This window comes from Cydia amplana, chromosome 21 (assembly GCF_948474715.1).
Source record: "Cydia amplana chromosome 21, ilCydAmpl1.1, whole genome shotgun sequence".
Classification (NCBI taxonomy): domain Eukaryota; kingdom Metazoa; phylum Arthropoda; class Insecta; order Lepidoptera; family Tortricidae; genus Cydia; species Cydia amplana.
In genome coordinates this window covers 5,794,914-5,806,297 of record NC_086089.1, presented here as the reverse complement: position 1 = coordinate 5,806,297, position 11,384 = coordinate 5,794,914, and the positions used below count along the sequence as shown (strand labels likewise).

At 37.1% G+C, this 11,384-nt stretch overlaps 1 protein-coding gene across 1 annotated transcript in view; it reads right to left on the bottom strand.

The window, feature by feature from the left end:
• Positions 1 to 3,000: 3,000 nt before the first annotated feature.
• Positions 3,001 to 11,384, bottom strand: part of LOC134657877 (transcription factor AP-2-epsilon) — an 85,116-nt gene continuing 76,732 nt past the window's right edge. Inside the window, exons 8-11 of the mRNA XM_063513457.1 lie at positions 5,417 to 5,535; positions 4,666 to 4,808; positions 3,899 to 4,066; positions 3,001 to 3,349 (exon numbers count right to left, since the gene is read on the bottom strand). Coding sequence (XP_063369527.1) covers positions 3,242 to 3,349; positions 3,899 to 4,066; positions 4,666 to 4,808; positions 5,417 to 5,535 — 538 coding nt within the window. The 3' untranslated portion in view covers positions 3,001 to 3,241. The remainder of the gene's footprint in view (positions 3,350 to 3,898; positions 4,067 to 4,665; positions 4,809 to 5,416; positions 5,536 to 11,384) is intronic.

Below are 11,384 nucleotides of genomic sequence, written 5' to 3'. Positions count from 1 at the left end.
ATCATTAGTTAGCCTCAGGGCAATTAGATGGCGCTAGTAGCCCTCGATATCGCGGTAGACAATAAGCTAATTTTATCTAGACCGACTTTACCGTATCTTTAAAATTTTGTGTTTTGTGTTGCCTATATTTTATGAAACCGTAAGGAATGTCAAGACTAGTGAAACCAAGTGAATCTAAAATATGTATTTCATCAATAAGGAACTAGATGTCGCTAGTAGGCTCATTATAAATAGCGCATGTAACCTGTAAAAATACAGAACATCATGTAACGGGATGTAATTTTCATATCTGTATGCTGCTTGTTTGTTAGACTATATCATTAATATTTTAAGGTCCAATTTGCTCTTTCTGGGTTTATTAATTGGGCCGGCTGAAGTGAACACTGAGAGGGAGCCGCAATACTCAACTCTGCCTTGCCTTTACTGCCTTTACCTCGCTAACGCTCGGTCGATTAGGTAAATCAGGCGAAATAAATTAAACAATTATTGAAATAACATCATTCATTTACTCATTTTACTCTGGGAAATTAAACAAACACAATCGATATTTTTCAAGAAGTATCTCCACAAGGATGATAAATCGCCATTACTTCAACCAAACGTATCCAAAGTCCGTGTCCAAAGAATTAACATTAACATAGTGCATGGAACAAAATGTGCGACACAATTTTACCCTGGTTCAAAAACTTCACAGAGCCTTAATTTACAATGAGGTAATCCCCGAAAAGTATAAAACATATCTACCACAGGCTTTCTTAAGAGGAAAGTGGACGACGTCACGTGCTCGCTTCTCCATACAAACGTAGTTAGTACCTAGTAATAATAATTAGCATAACTTTTGAAACTGTTTTTGCATTTTTTTTCTAACCAGAATTATTAGGACAATCGAGCTTTGGGGGTTTGAATTCGTTACCACGGCTATTTTTTGCGCTTACGGTAAATATTTTTATACAATTAGTACATATCTAGATTTTTAATTGTTATGTATAACTTATAAGAGTTAGGAGCTCTTAAAAATTTGTATGGGATTCGTTTTTCTCTCAGTTGAATTACAAGAGTTCGTTATAACCGTTCGTTATATTGGGCATAACCGTGGTTAAAACTCGATAAATTTTGTAAAATATTTTCCATAATTTTAATATCCAGGGAGGAAAACGGAGACAACGTATGTATACAGAGGCGGTCTTCCACTATCGTCTTAATATATAATGAAATTACTTTAGGACCCTATTTTATAAATCTACATATCAATATTTGCTATATCTAAACCACGTTTCACAACTTCGATACTAGTGGTCCTAGGTTTGAATCTTATATGAAGTTTATGAAGCTTTACAAAATAGGGCAAAGTACGAAGACGGTTCTATTTGCAAAACCGATTTATTGAACGTGTTATAAGTTATTGTATTGAGAGAATAGCTTCGACGACCATTTTAACCTTTTAACCTCAGTGTCCTTTTGATTCCACCAAACGTCAAATCATAATTGTGTAAAACTCAAGGCGTGGAACTTTTTTTTTTTTATCAATGGTTAAAGGTAAAAATTAGAAAATAAATTAAATGGTATAATATAATATAACATTTACACAGTATATTAGTACTACTGCATTCATATTACGGTTGCTTTATTCCAATATGGTGAAAAGGTTAAAATGTTGTTCTTCTTTATTAAGTATGGCAATCGTCTTACAGAAATAATTAAACTTATTCGGTAGTCTTTGTGGTGGTAAAAGTAACAAAAAAAGCTAATCTAGGTACGTCAAGTGTAGTAAATTTGTTTAATTACTTTAATTAGGTATTAGGTATCATTTGGCACACGATTAAAGATCATTTTTGAGTTTCAACTTTGTTGAGCAAGTATGAGACATAATTTATATTTTAGTTAAATCACAAAATTATTTTAAGCTTTCGCTTCAGTTATCGCCAGATGCCTGATATTGGCTGATATGGTTAAGAAATGTATATAAAAATCGACAGGTAAGACGATAGTGGACGACCACTTCACCATACAAACAATATACAAACGTAATCCCCATTTTACACTTTATATTAGGTATTGACATTATGGAAAATATTTTTACATAATTTAAATAAAAAAATCCGTAGCTATGCCGTTTTGTTTGACTTCTTCAATTTTTCGATTGTTATAGGAGTTACAAGACAAAACCACATTCCACATTATTTTTTCAATATAATGATTATAAAATCGAAAAAAAAAAACAATCAAAGGGACTTGGCAATGGTAAATAGAAATATACATTTAATTATGTATAAATATTTTCCATATTGTCAATATCCAGGGAGGAAAATGGGGACTACGTTTGTATGGAGAAGCGGTGTTCCCCTTTTCTCTTACTATTGTTCCATTTTTAGCTATTTTAAAACTATTTCACTGAAAAACTAGTAACGTAACGTTTGTACCGAATTAAATAATTAATTAAATTCAGGGGTGCGAATTTGTGCGTATCAAGTTGTAATCTTGTCAAACTCAAATTTTTGCGAATTTTTAATGAGAATTTGATAGTCAAAAAATAGTTGTCAATGTACTAATGATTTAGTTAGGTACCTGCTCTTGGAATATCGGCACCATTTACACCAAAGTAATTTAGTTCTCTACAAACACTACAACCGAGATATTGGCAAGACGGTACTCATAATTATTATATACATGCGAGAATAATAATAAATATTAAATACTTAATCATCGGACACAGGTATCCGTGTTTAAACTAATTGGCACACTTTCACATTGAGTCACTAGCAAAATTATACCTAACCTTAACTAAAGAGGTTTCTTCTAAATTCGAACGATCGGTGAAAATGCTATGTTATCCCTTAGTATGTAATGTATACATACTGTACAATAAATTATTTACAATTTGATATGTGTTACTTATTGCAGTTTTTTCATAACCTCGTAATAAAAATAGTTCGTCTCGACGAAAGCACGAAATCATGGCAGAATTAATACTACTTTAAACGCTAATTAATACTATGGGTATTCATTTTAAAATCTATATTTACAAATCTCACAATCTTGAGTATTATAATTGCACTTTATTTGTATGCGGGCCACAAACGAAGATCATCATAAAAATAAATACGCAATCTTCTGTTAAGTTTTGTATGTTGGCAGTAGAACGATATGATTGATATGAAGTAATCCGCGTCCGTATGGACAGTTTCCTGGTCAGATGGTTACACTCTGTGGTGCGGCCGACGTTTCCGCCGTTATGTTGGTGCTACTTCTTGATGTCGGGGTCCATTTTGGTTTTGTCCATCGACGACGAAACCATACCGGTTTGGGGGTATAATTTGTCTAAATGCTTGAGAGACTCGTTTAGGAAATTCTGAAACAATAAAAAAATAATTAAATATCACAAAACCTTTTCACTTTTTAAGACTACATATCTGTAAATTATAAATTGTGATAACACCTACTGATTTCTAAAATACTAGTAGGTAAAATACCAGTTTTTTACCTACTAGTATTTTATTCGCAGTTATTTTATTATTTACACACAAAGTCACAAGTATGATAAGAAGTACTTTATAGCAGTCAGTGCACTATGGCGGGTCCACCAAAGCCACGTGAGATGAGTGAGAAGTGCGTGAGGTGCCGTTGTATAGAAAGCTCTAGAAAGTACGACGGCTGAGTATTGTATAACGGCGAGCGGACCCGCTCCAGAGGTCCAACAGTCACAAGTATAAGTAGGACCTGTATAGCAGTCAGCGCCGCCACGATGGCCGGTCCACCGAAGCCGTGTGAGATGAGCGAGAAGTGCGTGAGGTGCCGTTGTATGGCCGGCTCCAGTAAGTGCGGTGGCTGTATTATTGTATTACACCTATAGCGGCCAGCGATCCCACTCCAGAGGCCCAACAGTCACAAGTATAAGTACCTGTATAGCAGTCAGCGCCGCCACGATGGCCGGTCCACCGAAGCCGTGTGAGATGAGCGAGAAGTGCGTGAGGTGCCGTTGTATGGCCGGCTCCAGTAAGTGCGGCGGCCGGGTATTACAGAGCGGTGAACGATCCTGGTTCAGGAGGTCCATTAGCTCCTTGGTCACCTGAAACGTATGCAGAGCTTTAAACAAAGTCTTAATGCGAAAATTGAGGTACTTAAAGTAGATGTAATATTTGGTAAAAAAACAGTGTGATAGAGTACCTACTACAAGACTTCTGTAATTAGTGGGTACTAATAATGCTCAAGGTCGATGTCGAAGGTCGAAGATAGTCGATGGAACTATAGCATTAGCATACATTAGCTCGAACATAGCCTAAGATGCTCTAACTACATTGCCTCTGAAGGCAATAGCCACAGATAAAGCAAGGGGCTGTAGCCAACTTATAATGCGTCGGCGCCGCGCGTCGTGCTCCGCGTACTGAGGCGCGTGGTACTTCCCAGCACGTGGCTTGCGAACTCCGTCTCGCACGTAGCTAATGGCTCCAAGTCCAAGGGACGCAGCCATGCGGTAGAATGAGATAGCAATATCACTTGCTCCCTCTAAAGCATAAATGAGTCCCTTGGAGTGGCCGGCGCTGGCCCATCGTGTAGAGGAGCCATAATAACGCACTAACTAGACTGCTACACTGCTTCTGGAGGTGATAGCCACAGATAAGGCAAGGGTCCATAGACTAGTTAGACTACAGTTTGGCTGTAAGTTACCTGCTTCGTGGCCTGCAGCAGGTCGCGCCGCCGCCGCGCGTCGTGCTCCGCGTACTGGCGCGCGAGGTACTCCGCCAGCGCGCGCGCCGGGAACTCCGTCTCGCACACGTAGCCGAAGTCGCGCGCCAGGTGCACCGCCTCCGCTGAACACCGAATGACGTATGAATGAGTTAAACGTCAGTCTTATAGTCTAGTCGCGATAAAGATAATTTCATACCTTATTTAGACTCGGATAAGGGCTAATATGCAGTGCTACGAAGCTTGCGAAATAATTAAACAAAATTGATCTCAGTAGATAAATTGATAGAACAAAAAGACATCAACGTGCTTCTTTTTCATTAAAAAAACGCACGTTTATGTCTTTTGTGCTATCCTTTTGCTTTGTCCTCTAGATAGTTCTCTAAAGTGTTTCGTTATGAGTCATTATAGTTGAGTCGGGATCGGGAGCCCATAGAGAAAAGTATGCCATTACATTTATAGTTTGGTGTAAAACTCTTGCCATTATAGTTTGATATACGAAGTCTTAATTACCGCCGAGTTTGTTGCCGGTCCCATATTGGGATACCCTCCAATTGAGAGAGGATTTAAATCTTCTCGAGGCAGAGGGATAGGGTTGGAGCCGGTGTAGTTTTATTTGACGTTCATAAGCGCATTGTAATATGCCTACTTGAGTAAACTATCTTTTATCTTATCTTTATCTTTAACCATTAATGTCGACGAGTAAAAATACATTGTTGACATAAATATGCACCTTCGACCAGGCTAGTGAGCAGGGTGACGTTGGCAGCTTTCCGCCTCCCCGCCGGCAGGTTCAGTCCTATCTTTTCCAGCTTCTCCCGCAGTAGGCGGCCGCCATTTTTGCTCTTCGCTCTGCAACAAATGGAGGAAAAGTCCAATCAGAAAACTATTGAATTTTAATATTCATTAGAAAACATTTTATGCTGAATATTGTCCTAAAATGTCTGCCGGATGCATGATGTCAGATGGGCCAAAATAGCCACTAGCGGACATCCCCAGTGTAGCCGAGGCAAAGGCAGACCAAGAGAAGTGGCGCGACGACTTGGATGCATTCCAGCGGGATTGGCGGGATCTTGCTCAGCACAGGGAGGATTGGAAAATGTGAGGGGATAGGCTAATGAAAAAAAAATTGTCCTAAAACGGAAACTTCGGTCGGAAACAACCAAAAATGCCTACACCTTTTGCAATTTTTTGGCGGATACTGAACCGTCGGCCGAAACATTTTTTATCCTGAAACATGCCTAAACCGAAACTTCGATGGGACACTATGGCAACGCCTTTAACGGGAAGTTGTGTTTGTTTCGTATTGTAAAGTTAGAACAGCAGACTATGCTTACCTAACTATACAAATCTAGATCAAACCTTATCCATTTCTTATTTTATCCTCATAAGGTTAAAAGTTATCATTTATCTTTTGTATTTATGTCGTCTGGTGTGACCAGAAAACCACCAATTGTAACCTCTATCAATCTTTAACTTTTGAATCTTATAAAAACTAGTATGTATATTTGATACCTAGACAAAGAAAGTTTACGATGGCGCGAAATTGTTTCGACACCAAATATTTTGACATTACCGTTAACGAACTATTCAAAAAGTAAAGGTACATTAATTTTATATGAAGAACTGGTCAATCGTTTTACTATGTCGCTTGACCGCGAAGTAATTAAATTAATGTGTTGAGAACTTCAGATAGGTATTGTAAGGTTCAAATCCTGGTAAGGGCATTTATTTATGTGATGAGCACAATGTAGTTACCTCATCATCATCATCACAATTTTAAGAGCCTGGCTTTTGGCGGTGGAGTAGCCGAAGAAAATTATTCATATAAGTACAATCATATGCGAGAGTATACATCAATTAATGTATGATTTATGAGTTATTTTAAAACAAAATGTCATATTAGCAGGCCACTTACTCAAACTTGCTCAAACCCACTCAGAAGCCGTTGACCCCACGCGCGGCAAAAACGTATAAAGTAAAAAATGACGTTTGTCAAACTTTTGACAGGTCGCGTGTAGTATCGCTACTGGCCGACAGATGGAGCTACCGATAAACTATCGATTACCGCCAAATGTACTTACTTGATTGACGCATAGAAAGTTATTCGAAATCGTTCAGATTTACGTAGTTAAAATAAAGTAACATGTCGCTTATGTCGACGGGGTGAGGTTTAAAATAGTGTATGTTTTTGTTTTAAAGGCGCAAAGTTAATTTTGTCGGTATGTATGTCGGATGTTGTTACTCCGAAACTGGCTACCAGTATTAACCGCCGGAATATAAAGGCTCGTTAACGAAATTGTTTTCGATAAATTTCTTTGATGAAGTTTCCGAATAAGCGAGCGAGGAATGCGACTCGTAGATTATGATTGATTGAAATTAAAGTGTATTTCGAACCTTTTTAGGTTATCACGTAATAAAAATGAGTTAATAGATTTTATGTACCTACGCTATTTTTTTTCTATGGTTTCTTTACTTATGTTATTATATGAGGGCCGGTCTGAAGTTGTTTAAAAAGTAAGTGTATGTATTATTAATTATTACCCAACCAGAGCGCCTACCGCGAACCACGTTCGACGTGTTGCCTCTCTGTCGCACTTGTAAATTCGTACGTAAGTGTGACAGGGAGGTAACACGTCGAACGTGGTTCGCGGTAGGCCCTCTGCTTTACGTACAACTACGCGTTTACGACGAAACAGGAGCTGAGATTTAAATATTTTAGGTAAATATACCCGTCTCGCTAACGGAAGCGGCTTCTAAAACTAGTGCGATAAGGACAAGTAGGCGAAAAATCCTGCGTAAAAATCGAGGTTTCGTACTCGACTATTTCCTCCTCCAAAACTTAACCAGTCGTAACCAAATTTGGAAAACTAAATGATTATGAAATTATCGTGAGAGTCAGGATGGCGGGTGTATGTAAACAAAAATAAACAAAAAGCATACCATATTTTAGTACCTAATTTGTACTATTTGGTACCTCATATACAAAAATTAGTACCTCACGGTATTTAAAGTTATCAGCAAAAAACGTTACACCCGCCAACCTGACAGTCAGAATGGCGGGTGTATTTTATTACGCTATGATCCCGCGATTATTGATAAATTCTATAAAAGCCAAATTTTAGTACCTTTTTAGTACTTTCATATTCAATTATAAATTGAGCCATTTTATTTGTGGTTTCCGAGTTATACTCATTTTACATTTTGCATTGCTATTAAAAAAATTCAGGCGCTTTAATTTTTCACCGTATTGATATCGTTTTTAAGAAAAAACGCTACGCTACAACTATTTTTATTACGCCAGGATTTAGTACCTTTCATGATTAATCTGTTACCCTTTCACGGGTAATCTGTTAGGTTCAATTAACTATGAAAATTACGTCTTACAAATGGCCAGGCGCCATGTCAAAGGATTCTTCCTAAGAAGAAATTCCGCTCTTCGTTGTGCATGTAATTGTGTACATAATACCTACTCTTAAGTAGGTACATGGTGATTAATCAAATAAGAAGAGTGGAGATCGAGGGGGGGAGGCCTTTGCCCAGCAGTGGGACACTGTAATTGTATAGGCTTATAATAATAAAAATAATAGGCCCATCTAGTGCGCGGCAAGTCCCCACCTGCCTCGATAACTTGTGAACACATTGTTATGGCAGGTGTCCGTACGTCTTTGTAATAACCCAGTCTCATAGTCCACCCAAACTTCAATCCATAGATCGGTATACTGTTCTCTTTTTCTACAATAGTCCCAATGCCTCTGTCTATTGTTGCACCTGTGAACGGGTTCCAGCAGGCGTTCTACATGACATAAAAGCTCTCCAAGGGGCCTCTACGTGTTGGATCTGTGTCCCCACGCAAGCCTATCAAAAAACCGGGATTATAGGCCCGTGATATCCAAGGAGATACAAAATAATAATATTTATAATAATACACTAACTATCCGTCCTGAGCAATTTCTATTTCGTTAATGTCTGCCCTATTATTGGGCACATTAATGTGCAATTGTTTTACAAGGGGCAAAGTTGTTGTTTAATATCCTCGTGCTAATATTGATACACGAGTAAGTGAAAGTTTCAAAAATAGAACCATGAGCGTAGCGCGTGGTTCTAAAGTACAGGAATCTTGAAAGTAGCGAGGGTTTCAACTACAACGCATGAGGCTTAAAAAAACTTTGCTACCAAATGAAACACAATTTCTTTCCACACCAACGCGAGGAAAATACTTAAACAATTTGAAATCAAATTAAATAAACGAATGCTGTAATTATTAGTGGCTTTTGTTCACTAAGTATTATACATTAATTAAATTTACAGAAATAGGCATGCACGTCATGCTCGGCGTTTTGGCACTTTTATATGCAATTATGATTATGGTAAGTCAGGATTATGATAATCATATTGATCATATGACCAGTCGATAGAGTGTGTGCAGAAGAGTCGTGGAATGTAAGGCATATTTATACGAGTATAAATATTTTTTTCATTTTTATTTTCAAGGCAGCCCATACATTTCACGACTCTTCTCTTTCCGCACAGACTCTATTAATCTTTACAAGAAATTATAATTTTCACACTCGACTTAAAATAATAATTATTGTTGAACTTTTTTAAGGATGCACATGTTTAGCGGTATTTTTTTAACACCATTTCATGATAAAAACAAAGGTGTGTTACTAGTAGATTGTTAACCAAGGGATGAAAGGCACTCATTTCTGCCGAGGTAGTTTGGTGCTCGAACGCAGTGAGAGCGCCAATAGTCCGAGGCTGATATGATGCCTTTCACTCGAGTTAAACACTCTACTTTTCATTTCGAATACGAGGAAAGTAAAATACGTGTTTTATTAAAACATGACTAAGTATAAAATTATATATTAAATCTTGAGGGTACTTATTACAATTACCTCACAATTTAGGCAAAAGTATCGTTATTTATGGAATGGGGAGTTAAATATCAGAATGAAAATTGTATAACAAATCCATTTAAACTCAAATTTCAATTGCTTATCGTTAAAATTTTAACATAGTCTTATTTGCAACTTAACGTAACATGCTCTACGTAGTACGTAGTGCAGAAACGTATCATCAACACCTTTTAGAAAAACGTTCTATCAGAGCATAAGAAATATATTTCCATCCATTTTGATCCTGATTTCGGTTTTAAGTTTCGTTATTTAGATTTACTTATTTCCATCCGCTCTAAAGGAAAATTAAAGACACAAAAGGCGCTAACGTAATGGACCCTATAATGGACGTGGAACCGGTAATGGGACATAAAACCACAAATCCTCTAAAATAAGTATGTAAAAGTAGTTTATAAACACTGGCAATATTTAACCATAAATAAGAGTCATATTAGAGCTGTTTAAGTTTGTCTTTTTATTAATTTCGGTTACTTTTTAAGAAATTGGCGCCAACCCAAAAGTTGCCGTGTCACTGAAAAAATAACCAGTAAGAATTCTTAACAACTTCGCTAAGAGAGGTGAGTTCATATATTAAATTGTAATTAAATATTTCTTGGTGTAAACTAGAATGTGTTTTGTTAATTGCATTTACCATGAGATAAGGTATACAACACACTATGTTGTGACTCTAGATATGTATAAAAAATAGTGGTATTTTGCCCAATCCCATTATAGGAGCTGTAAAACTGCATACCTCCTATGATGGGACAATTTACATAATGATGCTTGCCATGGCGTAATTTCATGTTTAAACAATACAGAAGTATAATGTAGTTACGAACTATGTCAGGAGGTCTCCTCGGACCAGATCTTATGATGGAGACAGGAGGTGGCCATAGGAACTCTGTGATAAACGCAACCTAATTGTGTTTGTGTTTGTTAGAATTGTCTCGATGAGTATTAGTTGGCTGTCGAAAGAAAAATACATTCTTACATAAAAGCTTAAAATACCAAAAATGACTAATAACTAGTTTTTTGCCAAAAACTTATTCCCTTTTCCAATATCTTATACTGATCGGGTATGTCCATTATGGGGGGCCCATTACTGGAGCTTTGCTGTCCATGACTGGAGAAAAAAAACATACTTTTAATTTATTAATTATGTGGAAACTAATTGCAGTATCTTTGATACAACACGCCTTAAACATGAAAGAAGGATAGGATATTCATCTTTTAACAAGCTAAGCGGTAGTACTTTTACATGTATCAGGGAAATATCACAAATACTCCAGATTTCCTCTTAAATGTCCCATGACTGGTGCCGTTACTATAATAGGGTTCAGTAATGAAATTTATAATGGTACATTACGAAAATCTTGCACAAACACGGCTTGCACGTTTTTATTTAGATAAAATAACGACATTTGAAAAAGTAGTCGATATAAAACAGTCAAACACCGATAGGTTATTAATCTAATATCTATACTTAATATACCTCCCTGGCAACGGAAATGCACTTATTTTTTGGCCAACCTGTATACCTAGCTAGTGTGAATCATTAAGTTGACGAAGAAGAAAGTTTGTCAAGGAAATGCTTGCGCAGCATAGGTACGCTTGAATGTGAATTTGGTCTGCGCTTACCTGATAGAGAGTGGGAGAACGTTCCAAAGTCTGATAGCCTATGCCTGTACATGTACCTACATACTATGCCTTAAACAGTTTTTTGAAAAAAAAAACACTATAGCCTAGTTTGGACTATATTAGTCGAGTGGCGAGTATTTTAGTTGACTAAAATCGGTCAGC